Genomic DNA, 24,474 nt, shown 5'->3' with positions numbered 1-24,474 from the left:
CTACTCTTCAGAAATTGAAGAAACAACTTCAGCGTGTTCGTAGGCACAAAAATCTGAACAAACTTCTCCTTCTTCATGACAACGCAAGACCTCACACAAGTCTTCGCACCCGAGAGGAGCTCACAAAACTTCAGTGGACTGTTCTTCCTCATGCACCCTACAGCCCCAATCTCGCACCGTCGGATTTCCACATGTTTGGCCCAATGAAGAACGCAATCCGTGGGAGGCACTACACGGATGATGAAGAAGTTATTGATGCAGTACGACGTTGGCTCCGACATCGACCAGTGGAATGGTACCGTGCAGGCATACAGGCCCTCATTTCAACGTGGCGTGAGGCCGTAGCATTGAATGGAGATTACGTTGAAAAATAGTGTTGTGTAGCTAAAAGATTGGGGAATAACCTGGTGTATTTCAATGCTGAATAAAACAACCCCTGTTTCAGAAAAAAAAAAAATGTGTTGCATTACTTATTGAACTGCCCTCGTAAATGGCACATCTCTCCAAAATCAGAGAGAACCCTAATCTCACAAAAACGCCAAGATAAAAAAGCCCCTACAACGACTGTTAACCTTCCAAGGAGTCTTAGCTAAACTCCATGGCGAGAAACTTGACAGAAACCTAACGGAAGAGTGTAAGTAATGTACCTTATTTGAAACGTGAGCTTCACTGCTACGATAGGAATGTGTTTATACCGCAGCGTATGTATAAGCCGTCTGATCTTGGTATATGCGTGCTCTGTGTACAGTCAAGTCAATGTTTAAATTCTACACACCGTCCAAAATAGAACAGTTCTCAACACTTCTAGTGGTTTTCACTAACCTCCTATCTTCACACTGCCCCCGTAATAATATGTCAATGTTGTTTCGCGTAATGGCACGCATTATAAAAGACTGCACGACACTACATTACTCTGTATAAATGATCGACATGAACGCAAAAGTTACACTGTTTGCTATGTGGTTTACTCGTGTGTAACATGACGCAGATTAAAACATTTTCATGTTGTCATTTTATAAGGAAATTTTTGGTTCATTTATAAAAGAGAATATTTTCGTTTTGTAAGTAGGGATACGGAACGCAGAGCGCAACTGCAACTATTTTGATGGCTGTGGGACAAAGTTAACGTTGTTTTTCCAAGTCTGATCCGAAGAATAATCTTTGTTCCAGCGTGCTGTCTGTATGTTGTTAATTTGTATACTTGCTTTAGCGGTGTAGCAAATGTATTTACGTATGTTAGAAGCCCAAAGTGGAACAGCTGATCACTAAGAAATATGGTTTTATATCCTCCCTAATACAGTTTTACTCCAGAATATCATTTACAGTCTAACAGAATTGTATTCAAGATTCTTTGCTATCTCGTGCTGCATTGTCTCTCTGCAACTGTGTTTCTCGAGACAAAACATTCATAAAATTCCAGTAAATCAGCGATGCGAACTTAGAAATTTTGCGAGCCCAGTGTGGTAACCACTGCGCCACCTTGCCCAGTGCATTCCGATTTTAGACTGCAGTATAACATTCACCTCATGACATCGCGATCGAATATTAGTTTGACGTATTATATGCGGAGACTGCGGTGGAACACCGCAAACACCATCGTACAGGCACTACGAGTGGTCTTCGACCGTGAGGACACGTGATGCCCCACATCGCACCCCATTAGCCCGCCTCCGGGTGGCCCCGTTTATTGTACAATATGCATACATTTTGTATCTGAGACCTACGGGTAACTCTGGATCCACTAAATGAGATTTAGCAAACTCATAGTGGAACCGGTACATGTGTAGTTTCTAGATGTTCAGTATGCACATCCCCAAATAGATACGTTTCGTAAACTTTACTGCATCCTTCGACAGCTCCATAGCAACAAAGTTCTTATTGAATATGGTGATCCCCTTAAAATTTGGTCTGGTGATGCATTTTCTTATGTCCCATGGCCCATCCCATTGGGTCCTAATCAATATGTCGCATTCATTTCTTGCATTCCGCATGATTTTACCAAAAATGGAATTAGTAATTAATTTATAAAAATCTTTTTTGAAATCACTAGTCAGATCTGCCCTCTTTTCAGTATTTAATATACTCCTTCAACCAGGGGGACTGACTGAAGGAGATAGCTCGGGTGATTCTACCTACCTCCGACCCCAAGCTAAGAGGCTGTCGGAGATTACGATAATGAATTATATACCTCTGCTAGTGCTCAACAGTGATCACCACTTTAGGGATAGTACTTCCTCACAGAACTTGTTGCTCTGGACATAACTCAAGTCGTTTGTCATTTCATGCATGCCAACAGGGTATATGGGGTCTGCCTCCACCACATACCCTACATCAGAATCAGCCATCAGACCCATTATTTTCCACTTAATCCTTCTAATTCGTTTTCAGGCACCCATTGAAACCTTCCAACTGGCAGAGGCTGCACCGTGGCCTGCCTGTACAAGTTACTCATATTCAAATATAGAATGTAACTTGAATCGATGGAGGCATTGAACCCTGGATGCATACATGCGTTACTTGCCTTGGCGTGTCTATGGACACACTGGGCAAAGTCCCCCATGGATCCTATGCTCAAAGAAAAGAAGCATATCAGCATAATGAAAAGTTTGATGATGCGCCTTGTTTTTTGAATATAGCATCCCTGGACAATAAAAGGCGAGGTCCAGAGAGTACATGGCCATGCATACATTCCCGAAATTTTCATAAACATCCACAAGCAGGTGCATGTTGGTGCCCATATATAGTCTCGCATATTCATCCAAACTGAGAATGTTGAATTCCCGCCAGACGTTCATGCAATGCTCATAATCTGCACTAGTTATGTCATCGGCTGTGAGAGTACTGGTAAATGCAGGCATGTCAGTCGAGTTTTGCCTTACTATCCAGATACTCATAAGGGAATACTCCTTTCCTAGTCACAAGTTGAAACTTTACCTCATTGGGGTATGCAGATCAGGTGATGTGCATATCCTCCTCAGGTAGAGTGTCAACATGTTTCTGGAGTGAAGTCTGCATGAAACGCAAAAAGTCTGGGAAGCAGAGCATAATTTTCGAGGTCATTCATTTCGAGAAAGAAATGTACTTCTCTATACTCTCAGGCAGGACACTGACCTGATCTTTCTTCACACCAAAATTAACCAACTGTTCAACTATAAAGTGAGCATCTAATCCACTCAAATTTTGAAAGAAGACGGGTATTGGTCATTGTAACTTATACTTCAAGTTGCATGCATTGTGAGATGCGTCATGATATTTCTCAGTAAGATGACAGTGATCTCCAGGTGGAGTTTCAGCTTTTCTGTCTAATGGCAGCCCACAAATGTGATAGTTAACTGCATTATTGTATAATTTTTTATCCTCCTCCAATTCTGTCCTGGGGATGTCAGTGCTGTAAATGAGTGCTCTAAAGCCTATCAGCATCCCATGAAAGTTATCGACCTCAGTGAGCAATCAAACTGCAGGATTATCCCTGACATAAGATTCACAGTGGTTAAGATTTGAATCATGTGAGTATACAAGTTGGAATGCTGCCACATACAGTACTTGTTTTTGCGTGAAGGTCGTGTATGAGGTTATGGGGTTCCCCTTCACAGTGGGTGACAGGAGCAAGGAGACATTCGAAGTCAGCGTATGCAACAAATGGGCATCATTCATGGTCGTGAGCATTCTTGAGATTAAAGAACTTGTTTTCTTCGGTAGGCATAACAACACATACCAGTTCCTTGGATTCACAAACCTCCAGATGCGTTTTTAAATACTTTTCTTCTGAAAAGATATTTAGACACCTGAAGCAAATATGCTTTCTATGTTCATGTTTCGACAGTTGTCTGTAAATGAGGCAGTACATGTCTCTGATCCCAACATAACGCTGATTGTCACCTTCAGAGAAGAGTAGCATGTTTACATGTAGATTACGCTCACCTGCATATTTCGGAAAATGGAGGGGTCCGACTGCAGTATGCTTGTCCTGCTTCTGTTGTTGATTAGCATCATCAGCTTCATCTGGCTTGTTTTTCTGTGTCTTCAGGCCACAAACATGAACTGATATTTTAGGATTTTGTGCCTGAAATTTTTGTATGTCAGGAATCTTTACAGGGAACTGGATACTGTCAAAATTATAATTTCTGGGGTTTTTATTCTTTGGTACATTGTATGTTGTTGTGCACTCGAGATGGTGTCTGTAATAGTGATTTCTCTCACAATCCAGGATTGACCATGCAAAACAAGCATTATCCTTCTTGTTTTCAGTGTTGTTACGACCATGCTTGTTCTAAATATCCTCAGGGAGTTTGATATAACTGGATCCTACTTTTAATGTATCATAGACTTGAATATGGATGTTGAGGTGTGGTATTTGGTTGAGTGTGTTAGCTGACCTTCTTACTTCCATCTCGGGAAAGTGGTCAGTATAGGACGCAACGTGGATTCACAATACCACTCAGCAATTGATGCGCTCCGAGATATAATGCCATTATCACCCCAGATGTTGTGCATGCTTTTCACCTCAGCATCACTCTGCTGTTTTGGAGAGTGAGGCAGCTCGCACCAGAGTACTATGTTACATTTAATGGCCTTAAATCTCAGATCATCTGGGGCTTTGAGGAGCTCTGTCTTCAGCGCTGGGAGGCACGGTTCTAGAAACCTGACTGGTTTGCGATACACTCCTGCTGGATGCTGCTAGCGAAAGAGATACGCCCCTCAAGAGGCCCTAGCAACTGCTGAGTATTTTAGAGGGTCATGGTGCTGCTAATCTGATGTCCTTTGCAATCAGAATGGGAGAGAGCACTACCGTTAGCCACAGGTTCATTATCATTAACACTGCAAATAAAACTACATCTAGGGGAAGCCAATGGCTGTGTCTACGTGGTGGATGGGAGCGTTAGGAAGGAGGCGCCTGTCGGGGTGAGGCATATGCATAGAGGCACACATACCTGTCATTGATAAGGGTGATCAGTCTGGGATGGAACAGGAGGAGGCAGCGGCGATGAGGCCAAGTTTGAGCATCCAGGTTGCAGAGAGGATGCTTGTTGATGCTGCTGCATGCTGAGCCTTCAGATCACCAGCTTTGGGGGTGAGAGATCATTGCCATCCTTCTTCTTTTTAGTGCTGTGGAACTTCCTATAGAATTCTAGTGATCATATGCGGCAACCTATGAGCATATGTATTTTTTATGAGTCAAGATAGCAGTTATCTTAGGAGTGCCTAATCAACATTCTGCCCTGCTTCTGTGACCAATAGGGCGTCTTACACGCAAGCATCAAAGAAACGTGCGAAGTCAATTACAGATGTATGCAAACAGGCAAGATACGGCACTGCAGTCGGCAACGCCTTTATAAGACAACAAATGTCTGGTGTAGTTGTTAGATCGGTTGCTTCTGCTACAAGGCAGTTTATCAAGATTTAACAGGGTGTATACGACCCGGGACAACCGGGAGATCCGGGAAAAACCCGGGAATTTTTTCATCCGGGGGAAAACTGGGAAAAACCCGGGAATTGCTTGGAATTCCGGGAATTTTTCATTGTTTTAGTTTTCATTTAAATTTTTGTGATTTTGTCTGGTAAGAACCAATACTCTAACAAAGGATATTACTGTATCCCGCTACTGCAGAATAATACTGCAGCAACAAAACATGAACGAGAGGAAAAACAAACGAAAATAAAACTTAAGTTGCAAAAGGAAATGCGCCGTATAGAGCAACAAAACACAGTGCTCATACAAGCATCTGCTTTTCTTATTTGTGTGTTCGCGCCACTTGAGAGTGATCTTGCTATTGGCTGACTACATCACATATCCTATGCTGTCATCAGCTGGCGAGATCACGTGACATGAGCTATAACTGGCTTACAAATGCACATCGTAATCTCGATTTCAATGCTTAGAAAAGTGATATGCGGTGTTTCGTGGAATTCAAATTTGTACCTTCATAACACGGAAATATGCAGCGTACATGTTGCTGCACATCAAAGATCTTTCAAAACGTGCTGGGAAATTCTACGTCGGTATATAAAACTATAAACATTCAAAGGAATGATGAGTTTTACAGTGCTGAGGAAGAGTATACTGTCATGGAAAAAGTGTATTTTCACCCGGGAGAAAGTGTATTTTTAACCGGGAAATCCGGGAATTTTTTTTCCTTGTACACATATAGACCCTGTTTAAGTGAGTTTGAACGTGGTCTTATTGTCGGCGCACGAGCGATGGAACACAGCACCTCCAAGGTAGCGATGAAGTTGGTATTTTCCCGTACAACCATTTCGCCAATGTACCGTGAATATCAGGAATCCGGTAAAACGTCAAATTTCTGACATTGCTGCGGCCAGAGGCCCACTCATGTACCCTTGATTAATGCGTGCCACAAAGCTTTACCACACTTGACTTGCATTCCGGAGGACGATGGTCCAATCCCGCATCCGGCCATAATGATTTAGGTTTTCCATGATTTCCCTAAATCACTCCAGGTTCTTTTGAAAGGGCACGGCCGAATTCCTCCCCCGTCCTTCCCTAATCTGATGAGACCGATGACTGGAAACATGTTGCCTGGTCGGACGCATCTCGTTTTAAAATGTATCGGCTTAGAAGGCTGAAACTAGTCATAAACAAACAAAATTAATACAGCAAAAGTGGAACATTGGACTGTTGATGACTGGAAACATGTTGCCTGGTCGGACGCATCTCGTTTTAAAATGTATCAGCTTAGAAGGCTGAAACTAGTCATAAACAACTAAAATTAATACAGCAAAAGTGGAAAATGTCATCTTCTTTTAGTATGAATGTGTTTTCTGTAGATGGCCTGCTAAATGTGCCCTTTTTCAGTAGATCTTAGGAAGAGAAAGTGAGATTTAAGGGCAAATGTAGGGCAAAACTGCGAAAAGATCAAACTTTTTTAATTGAGTAATTTATTAAATTGATCATTTAAGAATAACATCGCAAAGTTTCATAATCAAATTCTGGCTAGAAATATGTTTAGAAAAATTTTGTTCGGACATCTGCGCCTTGCCACACACCCTCTTTCTATGCTGTGGTCCACATCTTCTCTACAAGAAATTTTTTGTGCATTAATTTTTCGTTCACACAATTGACATGAGTCTAGGAGGCTGTGAGGAGAATTACCTTTGCTTGTTCCTTTGTTTGCAACATGGTTTTTTTAATAGTGATGATGATGATGATGAGGTCCCATACTCCGAAGAGCATAGGGGGCGATGCGGGACACCCACACTGCCGACTAGGCAAGGTCCTGATATATGTCCATCATGTTTTCATATTTCAAGGATCACCTCAATGTCACCTTACGTTGCTCAAGCGAATATCTTACTTCATTCATTGCTGCACTGTCATCTACTGAAATGGGGAGCACCAACGTCTGTTAAGAAAACAATGGACTACTCTACCATGCAAAACTGCAGTGGTATGTCATTTTGTTCCAAAGATATTAGCTACGGTACCAAAGAGTTTCTATGTTTTTCTGGACCCTTCTGTATATTGCACATGATAAGAATGTTGCTGACGGACGACGTCAGCCGACAGCCTTAGTTTGAAAATTCGTCGTAAGTTAAAGAGTGCAAGGACCACTGACAGAGTTAGGGAGGGGATCATGTGTTTCAGTGATGTGCAATAGCTTTCTTATGACTCTGAAGTATCTATTGTTGTCTTCTCGTTATCATGTACTTAAAAGGCGTTCTGCATGTATGTTAAAATAAATTAGTTCTTTAATCTGTGATGTGCTGTGCATTTGCATGTGTTCCCTGCCAATTTTTCTAAAGGAGATTCTCAGCAGGAGCACTATGTGTTGTGCAGTTGGATTTCCTGCCTGTGTCTACGCTTCGATGACATGTCCCGTTGAATGGCACAAAGAACAAATGACAAGTTAGCAGCATAAGACTTCTGTGGGAAAAGTGGGTGCAAATGCATCCGAATCTATATCATCCTCACACAAACATTATTGTAGTTGAGCAAATACAACTTAAATTTAAAATTATAATAACTTTTGGTACATAATTTATTAGTATTATGCTCTTAGGGGGAGCCAGAATGATCCATCTCCTCCATGTTAATTTTAGCGAATCGAAGGAACATTTTTTCTAAAACCATTAAACATTTTGCTCTGAAATTTGGACTACATGTTCAGTGAATATTTCTCTACAAAGTTATAACGCCAGGTTAAGAAATATTTATTGGTTTTTGTTTTTCAATTTTTTAAACAGATGCTTATTTTTTTCTCTAAAATTTTGCACTTTTTCTTCTATAACTCTTGAATTATACAATATCTTTTTACAATTTGTTATAAAAATGAAGGAAAAGAAGTAAACAATATTGTGTATAAATTTCATTGATATACTGTTAGCTGTTTTTGGGAAAATGTTCCTCAAAGATGAAAATGTTAAATTTACAGGAAATGGATTCCAAAGATTTTTAATACATTCCTGCCCCATATGATGGATTATCAGTATCCTCTACTTTTTCCAGTGTTAGTTTCCTTTTCACTGGTCTTTTCTTCCCTTTTGCTGCATGTTGTACACTTTTGCCTCTTCTTCCTGCACCTCTTAGTCTTTCTTCATCAATTAGGCGCATTGTGGAGATGGTGTTGTGTCCTGGTTGGAAACCTAAACGTTTCAGCACATCACATTTGATAATGTTTCCTTCATTGTATGTTGCCACTGCATCATACACTCCAAAATGAAATGTTTTTATCTGTACAAACACTCTTTCGGGAATCCTAATCCAAATTAAATTATATACACTTTCTTTTGGATTTTGTGTTTTCCCATGTAAACACTTTTACAATAAACTTGGCTGTGATAAATCTCTGAAAATGGGCTTAATTACATCAATTACAGCATTTGGCAAACTGTTGTTATGGGCATATTCATTTTCTGATTGGTACTTACACCATGAGTCATCACCTGTGGGGCACAGTGCATGTTGTGGGTGCTGTTGGTGCAGTATGGAAAAATAATGCCCATACTGCTCTCCTCATATGCTCAATGTTTCTTGTATTTTTCCTAATTGCACACCCATAATACCTCTGCAATCTATCAATTGCTTCATCTCTCAATCTTCCTCTTCCTCCATGGATCTTACCATCACTAAGCTTCTGGGATCCTAATGTCTGCTTTAGTTTGCACAAGCGAGCCCCTATGCACTTATGCACATGTCCAATGCACTGCTGTTTTTTAATGTGAATTTCATTGCCATAAGGTTTGAGTTCCTCTACAGCTTTATATCCCTTAGAATCACCATCTCCTGGATAGTTAGTGATCATACATTATACCACTCCTGTGATCTGAAAAAAATTGCTTTCACTCCATCTACACCCATCACTTCATTCGTGCCGTGAAAATTTACTTCACAACTTTCACTATGTTCGTCCTTGGTATTGCCCTTACATCTACAATGTTTTGAGAGAATAGCAACATCAATTACCTTGCAACTGTCTCCACTGGTAGCTGTCACAACTCCATTTACAGATTTATGACCTCTACGTTGCCATGATCCATCTAAAGCAACAGTTAAATCTCTACAATTTCCATTATCTGTCACAGCTTCTTCAATTGCTTTCTTCATTATTGCTTGAGCAATATCTTCAGCAGAAGATCCCACCAATTCATTATAAAACCCAAACTTGGTTGGTGGTTTTGGCAAGTTCATAATTCCACATAACATTGTCCCTGCAGCACTGCCCCTGCCAATGCAATGCAAGCCATACACTAGCCTAACATTTATATCATACACTTTCTTTCCACTATTACCACTATGAGGAATACTGTTAGAATTAGAAAACAAATCTTCTGCAGCACATTTGTTACACTTCAATAACATTTTACATGCCAAACCAATGTTTGAAGTTATTTTCAATTCCAGTCCTCTTTCTTTGCAAACTTGGCATAATATATTATGTTTCAAAATATTAGAGAGCAAGGAAATGTTAATTATTTCAGTCACATCATTACTTTCACTTTCATAGTTTTCAAATTTTTCTTTGCTGTCACAAAGATTCTTGCTGGAAGAAGTTCTATCACGTTAATTTGGAGTAGCCAATGTAGTCGATGAAGCAGTCTGAGCAGCATCTCCCTTCCAAACAACAAAAGATTTCTTCTTCCACTCATTGTGCCTTTTCTTAAACACTTGATTGCTGAAACGGGGTTTATTGATACCCACAAACCAAATACGTGAAACAGGTATGAGCAAAATTCGTCAAAAACGCAAAATTGAACAACTAAACAACACAAAGCAAACTCCACAAGTCAACACACACGGTATAGCATTTATGTTTACCGATATGAACAGTCACTTGTCACAGAGATAAAGCCATATATCGTTGGAAAACAAAACACTATCTAATTCCGCAAAGATACCCTGCTTACAGCCAGCGAGCGGTGCCGTCAGAGGTGACACACCAACTCGCTACAACCGTTTACGCGGCGTGTCAACTTTGCAGCAATAAAAAACACACTTAAAATTCACTTAGAAGGGTAAGACTTGATTTGTTTTATTTAGAAAACTCCAAATAATTTTATAATGAAAAAACCAAAAAAACATTAATTTTGTCATTTTCATCGTTCCGGCTCCCCTTAACAACCAATCGATTCATTATGATCCAAAAGAGAGTATGGTATGTGTGAAGCTCTTTAAGAATAAGAGCAAGGCTAAACATTTTCATCATTTCACAACTGGTTTCAGCTTTTGAAGCCGTTATCAAATGCTTATGCTGAAGAGTCTCCATATGTACAGTCTCGGAAAATAGTATTCATACACCGTTGTTGGTGTAGAATAACTTCATTTATTAGAACTAAAGATCACAAGCAGAGATGTTATTTGCTAAACCTGCAGTATAGGATTTCATTCCTAATTTGTACTTATAAATAAAAGGACACCTAAATTAGCCTTATACCAAAAATAAATAAAAATTCCATTCCATATGGTTTCACACAGTGTAGAAAAAATGTTTCATACATGCAAAGGAAATTACAATGTACATAAATATAATGACTATGTTTTATACTTTTTAGGCATTGCTTTTCTATGTATCACTTCTGCTAACCACTTTGGTGTGGAAGAAACCAGTTTTTTGGTAGTCTCTGAGGTTTCATAGCAGTCTTACTCCATATTTCATATTTCCTGGACATTATTTCAAGCGTACTTCAAAGGTGCTCAACTGGATCCAACACCACATCTAGCCATACATCCTCATACCATAATTCCTACACTGTTGAATGTGTTTGGGATCCAGCTCAGTATTTGGTCATTCCATACCAAACTATGCCATCATTTACAAATACGTTAAATTTACTTTGGTCTGTAAACAGTACCTCATTTCAGAAACTTGTGTTCTTGCTTATATGCGCTTGAGCAAATTCAGGTCTCAGTTTCTTGTCTTGATGATGTATAGTTCTCTTCTAGGTACCCTTGCTCCATACCCTGCACTACTTAAAATGTAGCGTACAGCCCTTGATGTGATTTCCTTCCCGAACTGATCAGCAACAAGCACAGACAATCCGGAAACTGTCAATTTAGGATCGTTTTTGACCATCCTTGTTAACATATTTCATCCTTTTTGAGTTAGCTTCTGTGGTCAATCTTTTCTTCTGCTGTTACAGTATTTCTTTCTCTAACTCGCGATATTATGGACTGGACAGTTGCCCAGCTTCTTCCAATAATATCAGCTATTTCTTAAAATGATATTCTGTTTTCGTATTGGGAGATAAGTATTTGTCTTTTCTTTTCAGTTGTTTCTTTCCCTTTGAGATGCATTTTGCTGTTGCATGCCATTCATGGCACATCAGAACCATCATTCATGAGGTGCAGCTTGCCACTGAAGGCATAGCTCACTGCAAGCGGTTCGTTAGTCACTTCTATGTTTACATTTCTAGTAGTGTATGAATACTTTTTTCACCACTGTGTGAAGCCAGCTGGTACGGAGCTTTTATGTATTTTTTTCAGAAGTCTAACTTAGTTAATCCTTTTATATGTACAGATTAGGAAAGACACCTCATATTGTTAATTAACCAAGTAACATCTCTGGTTGTTAACTAAAAATAAAGTTGTGGACAGCGTTGTATGAATACTTTTCCTTATTACTGTTTATAAATGGTAGCGAATTCACATTTTATATTTGCTATCGTGTTTCTTTAAAAAAATTTAAGTACTATGTGAATTCGCTTCATGGTTATACATATGACATCTTTTCTTAGCAAACAGTGGATAATGGCTTAAAATGCAGAAAACAGTTGTGAAACAAATGAAAAGTTTATAAATATCTTACTGCTTGATTGGAAAGAATACTGCATTCAGTCACAATTTGTAGGCCTATATAGGTGTTACGGTACCAGCAATGAGGAAGCTGGGTGTAACAATTTGTAGGGATATGAAATGGAATGATCACATTGTCATACATAAATGTTTTGTAGCAGATTTCCGTATTTTGATAGATACCCATCCTAGAATGTTGCTCAAGTGTATGGGACTTATATCAAATAGAATTAAAATGTGGGTAAAGTGCACTTATGGCGTGTGCGGTTTTTGGGTGAGGTGTAGATGTTGTTAACAGGGTATTTCATTGATTTGTCATGGGTGGGACACTTGAACTAAATTTTTCAACCATTGAAAGCTAATATAACAAGAAGCGTAAACAGAAATAAGTAAATACTGATGTACGATGATATGAATAGTTGTTGTACTTTCTTTTTAAATCTGAATATCAGAAATTTATGAGCTGTTAATCATCTTTAAAACATTTTCACTGGTGATACAGCAAATTGACATAGCACTGAACATGACCATCATGTACAAGATTTGTGTGAATTAATGAGCTTATATTTGAAAACATCAAAGTCACACTATTGAACATTTACCTCTATGTGAAATATCACTAACTATACATTGTTAACATTTACTTATAAAAACTGAAATTGAAGAGTTATCACAGATGAGACAATTGAAATGGAATTGCTTTTATAAGTGAAAATTAATTTCATTTTATTAATTTGGAGATGAATCAGAAACTGATATATTTAGACCTCACTTCCAATTTAGAAAACCTTATACTTATAATTAAGATAAATTTCAGTGCAGCTTTCAGTGTACCTAATTATTTTAAGTTAAAAATCCACCACTAAAAGGAAAAAAAGATAATACAGATCACTGCTCATCAGCCTTCATAAATGACTAAATTTTCCTGAAAATTCATAATATAAGGTGTTCCTAACATGTTTGCTGCCTGAATTTGGGAGAACTGCAAAAACTTGTTTGATATCGATGTTGCATACATCCTTCGCCAAGTCCTCTACAAATGTTGTTGTTGTGGTCTTCAGTCCTGAGACTGGTTTGATGCAGCTCTCCATGCTACTGTATCCTGTGCAATCTTCTTCATCTCCAAGTACCTACTGCAACCTACATCCTTCTGAATCTGCTTAGCGTATTCGTCTCTTGGTCTCCCTCTACGATTTTTACCCTCCACACTGCCCTCCAATACTAAACTGGTGATCCCTTGATGCCTCAGAACATGTCCTACCAACCGATCCCTTCTTCTAGTTAAGTTGTGCCACAAACTTCTCTTCTCCCCAGTCCTATTCAACACTTTCTCATTAGTTATATGATCTACCCATCTAATCTTCAGCATTCTTCTGTAGCACCACATTTCAAAAGATTCTATTCTCTTCTTGTCCAAAATATTTATCGTCCATATTTCACTTCCATACATGGCTACACTCCATACAAATACTTTCAGAAACGACTTCCTGATACTTAAATCTGTACTAGATGCTAACAAATTTCTCTTCTTCAGAAATGCTTTCCTTGCCATTGCCAGTCTACATTTTATATCCACTCTACTTCGACCATCATCAGTTATTTTGCTCCCCAAATAACAAAACTCCTTTACTTCTTTAAGTGTCTCATTTCCTAATCTAATTCCCTCAGCATCACCTGACTTAATTCGACTACATTCCATTATCCTCATTTTGCTTTTGTTGATGTTCATCTTATATCCTCCTTTCAAGACGCTGTCCATTCCGTTCAGCTGCTCTTCCAAGTCCTTTGCTGTCTCTGATAGAATTACAATGTCATCAGCGAACCTCAAAGTTTTTATTTCTTCTCCATGGATTTTAATACCTGCTCCAAATTTTTCTTTTGTTTCCTTCACTGCTTGCTCAATATACAGATTGAATAACATTGGGGAGAGGCTACAACCCTGTCTCACTCCCTTCCCAACCACTGCTTCCCTTTGATGTCCCTCGACTCTTACAACTGCCATCTGGTTTCTGTACAAATTGTAAATAGCTTTTTGCTCTTTCTATTTTACCCCTGCCACCTTTAGAATTTGAAAGAGAGTATTCCAGTCAACATTGTCAAAAGCTTTCTCTAGGTCTACAAATGCTAGAAACGTAGGTTTGCCTTTCCTTAATCTAGCTTCTCAGATGAGTCGTAAGGTCAGTATTGCCTCACGTGTTCCAACATTTCTACAGAATCTAAACTGATCTTCCTCGAGGTCGGCTTCTACTAGTTTTTCCATTCGTCTGTAAAGAATTCGCATTAGTATTTTGCAGCCGTGACTTATTAAACTGACAGTTCAGTAATTTTCACATCTGTCAACACCTGCTTTCTTTGGGATTGGAATTATTATATTCTTCGTGAAGTCTGAGGGTATTTCGCCTGTCTCATACATCTTCCTCACCAGATGGTAGAGTTTTCTCCCAAGGCTGTCAGTAGTTCTAATGGAATGTTGTCTACTCCCGGGGCTTTGTTTAGACTCAGGTCTTTCAGTGCTCTCTCGAACTCTTCACGCAGTATCATATCTCCCATTTCATCTTCATCTACATCCTCTTCCATTTCCAAAATATTGTCCTCAAGTACATTGCCCTTGTTCAGACCCTCTATATACTCCTTCCACCTTTCTTCTTTCCCTTCTTTGCTTAGAACTGGGTTTCCATCTGAGCTCTTGATATTCATACAAGTGGTTCTCTTTTCTCCAAAAGTCTCTTTAATTTTCCTGTAGGCAGTATCTATCTGACCCCTAGTGAGATAAGCCTCTACATCCTTACATTTGTCCTCTAGCCATCCCTGCTTAGACATTTTGCTCTTCCTGTCGATCTCATTTTTGAGACGATTGTATTCCTTTTTGTCTTCTTCATTTACTGCATTTTTACAGTTTCTCCTTTCATCAATTAAATTCAATATTTCTTCTGTTACCCAAGGATTTCTACTAGCCCTCCTCTTTTTTCCTACTTGATCCTCTGCTGCCTTCACTACTTCGTCCCTCAAAGCTACAGTATTTCTTTCCCCCATTCTTGTCAATTGTTCCCTTATGCTCTTCCTGAAACTCTGTACAACCTCTGGTTTAGTCAGTTTATCCAGGTCCCATCTCCTTAAATTCCCACCTTTTTGCAGTTTCTTCAGTTTTAATCTACAGGTCAAAACCAATAGATTGTGGTCAGAGTCCACATCTGCCCCTGGAAATGTCTTACAATTTAAAACCTGGTTCCTAAATCTCTGTTTTACCATTATGTAATCTATCTGAAACCTGTCAGTATCTCCAGGCTTCCTCCATGTATACAGTCTTCTTTCATGATTCTTGAACCAAGTATTAGCTATGATTAAGTTGTGCTCTGTGCAAAATTCTACCAGGCGGCTTCCTCTTTCGTTTCTTACCCCCAATCCATATTCACCTACTATGTTTTCTTCTCTCCCTTTCCCTACTGATGAATTCCAGTCACCCATGACTATTAAATTTTCGTCTCCCTTCACTATCTGAATAATTTCTTTTATTTCATATATAAAAACAAAGATGAGGTGACTTACCGAACAAAAGCGCTGGCAGGTCGATAGACACACAAACAAACACAAACATACACACAAAATTCAAGCTTTCGCAACAAACTGTTGCCTCATCAGGAAAGAGGGAAGGAGAGGGGAAGACGAAAGGAAGTGGGTTCCTCTCCCTTAAAACCCACTTCCTTTCGTCTTCCCCTCTCCTTCCCTCTTTCCTGATGAGGCAACAGTTTGTTGCGAAAGCTTGAATTTTGTGTGTATGTTTGTGTTTGTTTGTGTGTCTATCGACCTGCCAGCGCTTTTGTTCGGTAAGTCACCTCATCTTTGTTTTTATATATAATTTTTCCCACGTGGAATGTTTCCTTCCATTATATTGATATCATTTCTTTTATTTCATCATACATTTCTTCAATTTCTTCGTCATCTGCAGAGCTAGTTGGCATATAAACTTGTACTACTGTGGTAGGCGTGGGCTTTGTGTCTATCTTGGCCACAATAATGCGTTCACTATGCTGTTTGTAGTAGCTTACCCGCATTCCTATTTTCCTATTCATTATTAAACCTACTCCTGCATTACCCCTATTTGATTTTGTGTTTATAACCCTGTAGTCACCTGATCAGAAGTCTTGTTCCTCCTGCCACCGAACTTCACTAATTCCCACTATATCTAACTTTAACCTATCCATTTCCATTTTTAAATTTTCTAACCTACCTGCCCGATTAAGGGATCTGACATTCCCCACTCCCTCTACAAATATCAAACACATAATCTGTATTTTTGAATTTTCTTCAGCAGCCCTCTGTGTAATTGCAGCATACTTGTATTTGGCTGATTTCTCTCTTGCAGTTTGGAACTCCAACAAAATACTTCAGTGGTAGGCAGTGAAAACCTCATAACTCCATCTGTCTGTGAAAATTCATAATTTCTTGATAATCAAAGAGAGATTTTAAAGTATGTTAATTTCTCCAATCCATCAATAACTAGGCTTCTGATGTATAGGTATACATGTAGCAACTTTCCGTAATACTTTGTATTATTTTTTAAGAAACCATTTTTGCTTCACCTGCAAAATTTAACACAATGGAGTTATGATATTTTCGTTGCCTAGCATCAATATATTCCTGGCATGACTGTTCAACAAATGTTTCTGACTGTGTTCGTCGATCCACACTATCACACTTCTGGCCTTGTGACATGGCGCATTACCTTTTTGAAAAATGTCACTGCCGTTGGGAAACATGGTCGTCACGAAACGGTGTACGTGGTCTGCAACTAGTGTAAGACACTTCTTGGCCATCATAGTGCTTTCACGAGCTCCACTGGAGCTGAGTCTACAATAGATGCCTTCATACCATGCAGTTGCCTGCTGATTTTATCACTTTTGAAAATGTTTTGTATTTTGACCAGGTTATCCCCTGTAAGTTTGTAAGTTGAAGTTTTCTTGTCTCCAAAGAAAAACTACTTGCTACCTTTCAGGTAGGCTTTGCCATTCAAGCTTCTTTTTTAAAAAAAATGCTGATTGTTTTTGAGGGATGGAAGGGAGCAGCTTCTTTACCTGAGCAACAGATATCTTGACAAAGGACTGAAGACATTTATATGATCCTATCTGGGAAGCACAGGTCTCTCATGCTCAGTCAGTATAGATTTTAATGTAAGCCTGTACTTTCTTTTATTTCAGTTTTCTTCCTTCAATGTTCAGTTAAACATTTTTCAGAGAAATATGCCACCATCTTCATGCTTTCCATTCATTATCTACCTTTGTGGGTATTGTATTTTCTGGCATCATTCTGCAACTTTTCTCAAAGTTTTCTCATATGTTTTGCTGACATCTTTTTCTCATTATTGAAAAAAATAATAAGTCAATATTAGTGTAAACCATTAAGGCACTGGTTGTACCATAACTTCAAAATGATCAGAAGTTTTAAGTTGTTTAGATTTTAGTAACAGTCTAAAAAAAACTCTCAACAGTGAGGTACAGTTCATTTATAGATAGTCATTTACATTCTAAACACTGCTTTATCGGCAATGTTTCTATTGAATGTTCTCACTCCTAACACAAAATCAGCAGAGGTGCTGAGTTACAGAGTAGACTTTTTGTCATGGGTGTGACAATGAACGTAAAACTCTTTTTGTAAATTAGCTGTGAACCTAATATCTTCACTTTCTTTAAAAATTGAAGTTTCCGTGAAAGATAAGGTTCTGCTCTTGAGACTTAACAACTGAAACAACAACAATGGTTGCAACTTAAATTTAAACAGCGGCCAAAAACTTTTTGACCTCTATCCTCATCTGCAAAAACACCACATTTGTTTAACTATATTTCTTGAAATAATTTGGTAGCTGTAAAAATTGTTTTAAAAACAGTAATATCTAACTTTTGTAGAAAACTATGATATGAAATTACATAATTAAAAATAAAGTTAAAAAAAAAAAAAAAAAAAAACCTCAGGCTCAGTTTCACATGGAATCATCCAGTGACTACAGAGAAAGACCGCAAGCCTATATTCACCCATTTTGGAATAAAGACAATGTTCTGCGATTATTTTTTTTTAATCCATCTCAGTGTAAAAGAAGAACATTGAAATACCAAGTTGTCGACTGTCTGGAACACAAGATAATTTTCCAATGGTTGCTCTGAAGATGCACCGCCCTCCACCTTTAGAAGTCCAGTGTCTGCTGCCAGGATTATTCAAAAGAAAAGTTGCACGGGATTTGAAACAGCACTAGACTAGTAGACTACTGGTGAATTTTTCAGTAGTGAGCAAAGTGACTGAACAAAATAATATTGTTTTCTTTTGTTATATATGTCCTTATTGTGAACAATTTTCTTTATATGTTATATGAAATATTTTAAACGACTCTTATGTATGTATATATGTACTTCTGATGCAGTCCGTCCAGTCATCATTGCATGGAGACATTGAAGCAATTCAGAGACGGACTGCTAGATTTGTTACCAGTAGGTTTGAAAAACATGTAATTGTTACGGAGATGCTTCGGTAACTCAAATGGGAATCCCTGGAAGGAAGGTGAAATTTTTTTTGAGTGACATTATCGAGAAAATTTAGAGATCGGCATTTGAAGCTGACTGATTTACTGCTGACAACATACATTGCGCATGAGGACTGTGAAGATAAGGTATGATAAATTAGGGCTCATACAGAGGCATATAGACAGTCATTTTTCCCTTGTTCTATTTGTGAGTGGAAATGGAGAGAATGACTGGTGGTACACGGTACCCTCTGCGAGAACCGTATGGTGGCTTGCAGTGTATCTATGCAGATGTAAACAATGCAGATCTAGTAATAAGGTAATAGTACTGGTCACATGTTTCTTTGGCACATGGGAGAGTGTCACGGAGTTGCTGAAGAAATTGAATTAGCGGAGACAAACTATTTGGAGAACGCCTACATGACAAAGTTACGAGAACCAGCTTTATATGATGAATCTAGAAATAACTGCAGTCCTCCATGTATCACTCCCATAGGGATTGCAAGGACAACATTAGTAATTACAGGATGCATGTAAACATTTAAGTAGTCCTTCTCCCATCGCTCCACACAACGATGTACCATGATAGAAAGAAACAGTAATAACTGTTACAATGGGAAGAACCATGTGCCGTTTACTTCACATTGGTCTGCAGAGTATGAATGTAGATGTGGATGCTGACACAATCACAGATGTCAGCAGAAGGTAACAATGGAAAGAGCACCAGATACACTGGGTAAAAGATTATGGCATTTCTCCCCAGGTATTTCTTCCCCTACCTGCTCCCCTCTTTTTTTTATTTTTTTTATAAGAACTAATAAATATTCTTCTTTCTACTGAACTGAGCTTCTTAATTCACAGTTCCTTCAGCAGATGTTAAAAGTTTGTTGTTTCATTACCAACTCTTTTTTTAAAAGTACTGTAATTCTGTAGTTAGTTGTCAGTGTATTCATGTTAAAATAGTATTAGTAATGATGCTTACAGTTGTCATAGCAACAGTGAGCAGTAAAGAAATTATAACACATGTATGTTACTTTCTGTAATATGTAATACTAAATGGTTTTTCACTTATTGCTTATAGTAGCTCTTTACTAATTGCCAGCTTTGATTCACACCATTAGTTATTTCTAACTGGAATCTTCTGATCTGCTTTTCTTCAGGGACCTATTGGCTTGGACGGTCCAAAGGGAGATCCAGTAAGTATGCTTTTCTAACACACTGTATTGCAATTTCACTGCTAATATTCATTCGTGTAACTAATAATTTTGTGTGAGCGCGCGCGTGCAGAGTGTGTGTGTGTGTGTGTGTGTGTGTGTGTGTGTGTGTGTGTGTGTACACACACAATGCATGACATATGCATGATATACATATAATCAATGTGGAATTCCTGGAATTCCTGAATGTGCTAGGAGAATAACCAAGACGAAGTAATAGTTCATTTACTATAGTCATCTGATTTAAAGTATAGAATTGTTATGGTATTTGTTTGAAGTTTTGTATGTTAAATCAAGTGCAGAAGATTACAACAAGTACAGAATGACTAGCAGCATTTTTGTACTTAACCAGACAGCTGTTGTAAACTCATTGAACAATGCACTGTTTTTGTTCTTATGTGATGATAAGGCAGTATATGCTTCCTGTAAAACATCCCCAGAAAAAATAATGCATTCAGTTCTGTGTGAAAATCTAAAAAGCCTTGTAATCTCCTTTCCACTTTATGTGCTGTGCAGATGTGCCCAGTGTTTCATGCAAAAAATGAATATTCTCCATGATCCATAAGTCTCCAAAGTCAGTGTGCAGTATCATCTATTAGCTATGTTTGAGAAACCAGTGTTTAGAGAAGTGGCTATAACAGTCAGTTCAGAATATGTCACAAAGTGCAATCTTCAGTTATGCCTCATGACATATTCCTTGAATCAACCCTTGAAATTTATGATGTTCAATTGTTAGATATTTTAATATTTTGCTTGCATGTTCAGAAGTGTATTTGCCTACACAAGTGGAAGCTTGTATCTGTCGTATTCAGTGCCTCATAACACATTAACTTAAAAAAGGTAAAGCTGACATCAACCCACAGGTTGGTTTGAACACAACAGTGCTCTACAATGCATAGTTTTTTTTGGAATTGCTGCACAGTTGCAGTCTTCTGATTTTTGAGGAAACTTACTCAGCCAATTATAGGGGCACCTACAGTTAAGCATGGACTCCAAACCATTATGTTTCATATTCGTGTACGATGTTATTAATGTATTGTCAGCAGTAGAATGTACTCTCAAGGTTCCTACACTTGATTTTTCGGTTATTAATATTCTAAATAATGTGCAGTGGATGAAACATCTATTTAGCAAAATAAAATACATATTTATGCAATGTAAGGAGACAACTGTTTCTTCTCTAATGGTGTATGAACCAACAATGAATTTAGCAAAGGCCTGAAAGTTTCACAGTGTAGAAAATGATGAATATTGTACTGCATTTTAAACATATTGCCTTCTCTGTGTACTTGTTACAGATGCTTTTCACACTAAATTTATCTTTATGGATAAAATAATAAAACTAAATCACAAAAATTAATGATAAATCAATGAGAAAACTGATTTACAATAACTTTTGTACATATTTTGGTAGGGCTTAGCCTACTAAATTCAGTGCCCTTTTATTAGTAGCATTCTACAGAGTAGATTTACTTTTACTGTTATCACAGTGAGAGTTTACATGTGGTATACAGAATCTTTTCTGTATAAATGAGTTGATAAGTCCAACTAATACATGGTTATTACAAATGATTGAAGCGATTTCACAGCTCTACAATAGCTTTATTATTTGAGATATTTTCACAATGCTTTGCACACACATACAAAAACTCAAAAAGTTTTTTTAGGCATTCACAAATGTTCAATATGTGCCCCTTTAGTGATTCAGCAGACATCAAGCCGATAATCAAGTTTCTCCCACACTCGGTGCAGCATGTCCCCATCGATGAGTTCGAAAGCATCGTTGATGCGAGCTCGCAGTTCTGGCACATTTCTTGGTAGAGGAGGTTTAAACACTGAATCTTTCACATAACCCCACAGAAAGAAATCGCATGGGGTTAAGTCGGGAGAGCGTGGAGGTCATGACATGAATTGCTGATCATGATCTCCACCACGACCGATCCATCGGTTTTCCAATCTCCTGTTTAAGAAATGCCAAACATCATGATGGAAGTGCGGTGGGGCACCATCCTGTTGAAAGATGAAGTCGGCGCTGTCGGTCTCCAGTTGTGATATGAGCCAATTTTCCAGTATGTCCAGATACACGTGTCCTGTAACGTTTTTTTCGCAGAAGAAAAAGGGACCGTAAACTTTAAACCGTGAGATTGCACAAAACACATTAACTTTTGGTGAATTGCGAATTTGCTGCACGAATGCGTGAGGATTCTCTACCGCCCAGATTCGCACGTTGTGTCTGTTCACTTCACCATTAAGAAAAAATGTTGCTTCATCACTGAAAACAAGTTTCGCACTGAACGCATCCTCTTCCATGAGCTGTTGCAACTGCTCCGAATATTCAAAGTGTTTGATTTTGTCATCGGGTATCAGGGCTTGTAGCAATTGTAAATGGTAAGGCTTCTGCTTTAGCCTTTTCTGTAAGATTTTCCAAAGCATCGGCTGTGGTACGTTTAGCTCTCTGCTTGCCTTATTCGTCGACTTCCGCGGGCTACGCGTGAAACTTGCCTGCACGCGTTCAACCGTTTCTTCCCTCACTGCAGGCCGACCTGTTGATTTCCCCTTACCGAGGCATCCAGAAGCTTTAAACTGTGCATACCATCGCTGAATGGCACTGACTGATGTCAGTGCATTTCAAGCACGACATACGCTTTCTTGGTTCCTGTCACCATTTTGTCTCACTGCGCTCTCGAGCGCTCTGGCGGCAGAAACCTGAAGTGCGGCTTCAGCCGAACAAAACTTTATGAATTTTTCTACGTATCTGTAGTGTGTCGTGACCATATGTCAATGAATGGAGCTACAGTGAATTTATGAAATCGCTTCAATCATTTGTAATAGCCCTGTATATGGCCTCCTTACCACATTCTCCCTCTTTTGATATTTCTTTTAACAAAGCAACTATCTTATCTTGTATTTTAAAGCAGATATAACTTCATAGAAATTTTTAGATTTTGAAGTAATTGCTTAGAGAATGGAATATAATGAATGAGTAACATAATTAATAATGAGGTCAGCCACGCCAACTGCAACTTACCATTGTTCTCCAACACACTGCAGATGTTTCTGGGACCTTTGCCCATAATCCTAAGCTTGAGCCCTCCATATTTATTATCTTCCTGTGTTTTAAAGCCCCAGGTGAAATGGGTAGCAGAGAATGAATTCTCTGTGGCTTCTTGGTAAGTATGAAATCAGAAAGAGATGAGGTCAGTAGAAACAAAAGATGGGATCATCATCAAAGACATAGAAGGAATAAGAATATACACTCCTGGAAATGGAAAAAAGAACACATTGACACCGGTGTGTCAGACCCACAATACTTGCTCCGGACACTGCGAGAGGGCTGTACAAGCAATGATCACACGCACGGCACAGCGGACACACCAGGAACCGCGGTGTTGGCCGTCGAATGGCGCTAGCTGCGCAGCACTTGTGCACCGCCGCCGTCAGTGTCAGCCAGTTTGCCGTGGCATACGGAGCTCCATCGCAGTCTTTAACACTGGTAGCATGCCGCGACAGCGTGGACGTGAACCGTATGTGCAGTTGACGGACTTTGAGCGAGGGCATATAGTGGGCATGTGGGAGGCCGGGTGGACGTACCGCCGAATTGCTCAACACGTGGGGCGTGAGGTCTCCACAGTACATTGATGTTGTTGCCAGTGGTCGGCGGAAGGTGCAAGTGCCCGTCGACCTGGGACCGGACCGCAGCGACGCACGGATGCACGCCAAGACCGTAGGATCCTACGCAGTGCCGTAGGGGACCGCACCGCCACTTCCCAGCAAATTAGGGACACTGTTGCTCCTGGGGTATCGGCGAGGACCATTCGCAACCGTCGCCATGAAGCTGGGCTACGGTCCCGCACACAGTTAAGCCGTCTTCCGCTCACGCCCCAACATTGTGCAGCCCGCCTCCAGTGGTGTCGCGACAGGCGTGAATGGAGGGACGAATGGAGGCGTGTCGTCTTCAGCGATGAGAGTTGCTTCTGCCTTGGTGCCAATGATGGTCGTATGCGTGTTTGGCGCCGTGCAGCTGAGCGCCACAATCAGGACTGCATACGACCGAGGCACACAGGGCCAACACCCGGCATCATGGTGTGGGGAGCGATCTCCTACACTGGCCGTACACCACTGGTGATCGTCGAGGGGACACTGAATAGTGCACGGTAAATCCAAACCGTCATCGAACCCATCGTTCTACCATTCCTAGACCGGCAAGGGAACTTGCTGTTCCAACAGGACAATGCACGTCCGCATGTATCCCGTGCCACCCAACGTGCTCTAGAAGGTGTAAGTCAACTACCCTGGCCAGCAAGATCTCCGGATCTGTCCCCCATTGAGCATGTTTGGGACTGGATGAAGTGTCGTCTCACGCGGTCTGCACGTCCAGCACGAACGCTGGTCCAACTGAGGCGCCAGGTGGAAATGGCATGGCAAGCCGTTCCACAGGACTACATCCAGCATCTCTACGATCGTCTCCATGGGAGAATAGCAGCCTGCATTGCTGCGAAAGGTGG

General features: G+C 39.6%; 1 protein-coding gene across 1 annotated transcript in view; it reads left to right on the top strand.

Moving 5' to 3' along the window:
- Positions 1-24,474, top strand: part of LOC124587131 (collagen alpha chain CG42342) — a 610,604-nt gene that overhangs the window by 7,658 nt on the left and 578,472 nt on the right. The window contains exon 3 of the mRNA XM_047131431.1: positions 19,916-19,951. Coding sequence (XP_046987387.1) covers positions 19,916-19,951 — 36 coding nt within the window. The remainder of the gene's footprint in view (positions 1-19,915; positions 19,952-24,474) is intronic.

The sequence above is a fragment of the Schistocerca americana genome, chromosome 1 (genome assembly GCF_021461395.2).
Source record: "Schistocerca americana isolate TAMUIC-IGC-003095 chromosome 1, iqSchAmer2.1, whole genome shotgun sequence".
Lineage (NCBI taxonomy): Eukaryota > Metazoa > Arthropoda > Insecta > Orthoptera > Acrididae > Schistocerca > Schistocerca americana.
Note: the sequence above shows the minus strand (reverse complement) of the source record. Positions and strands in the feature narration are given on the sequence as shown.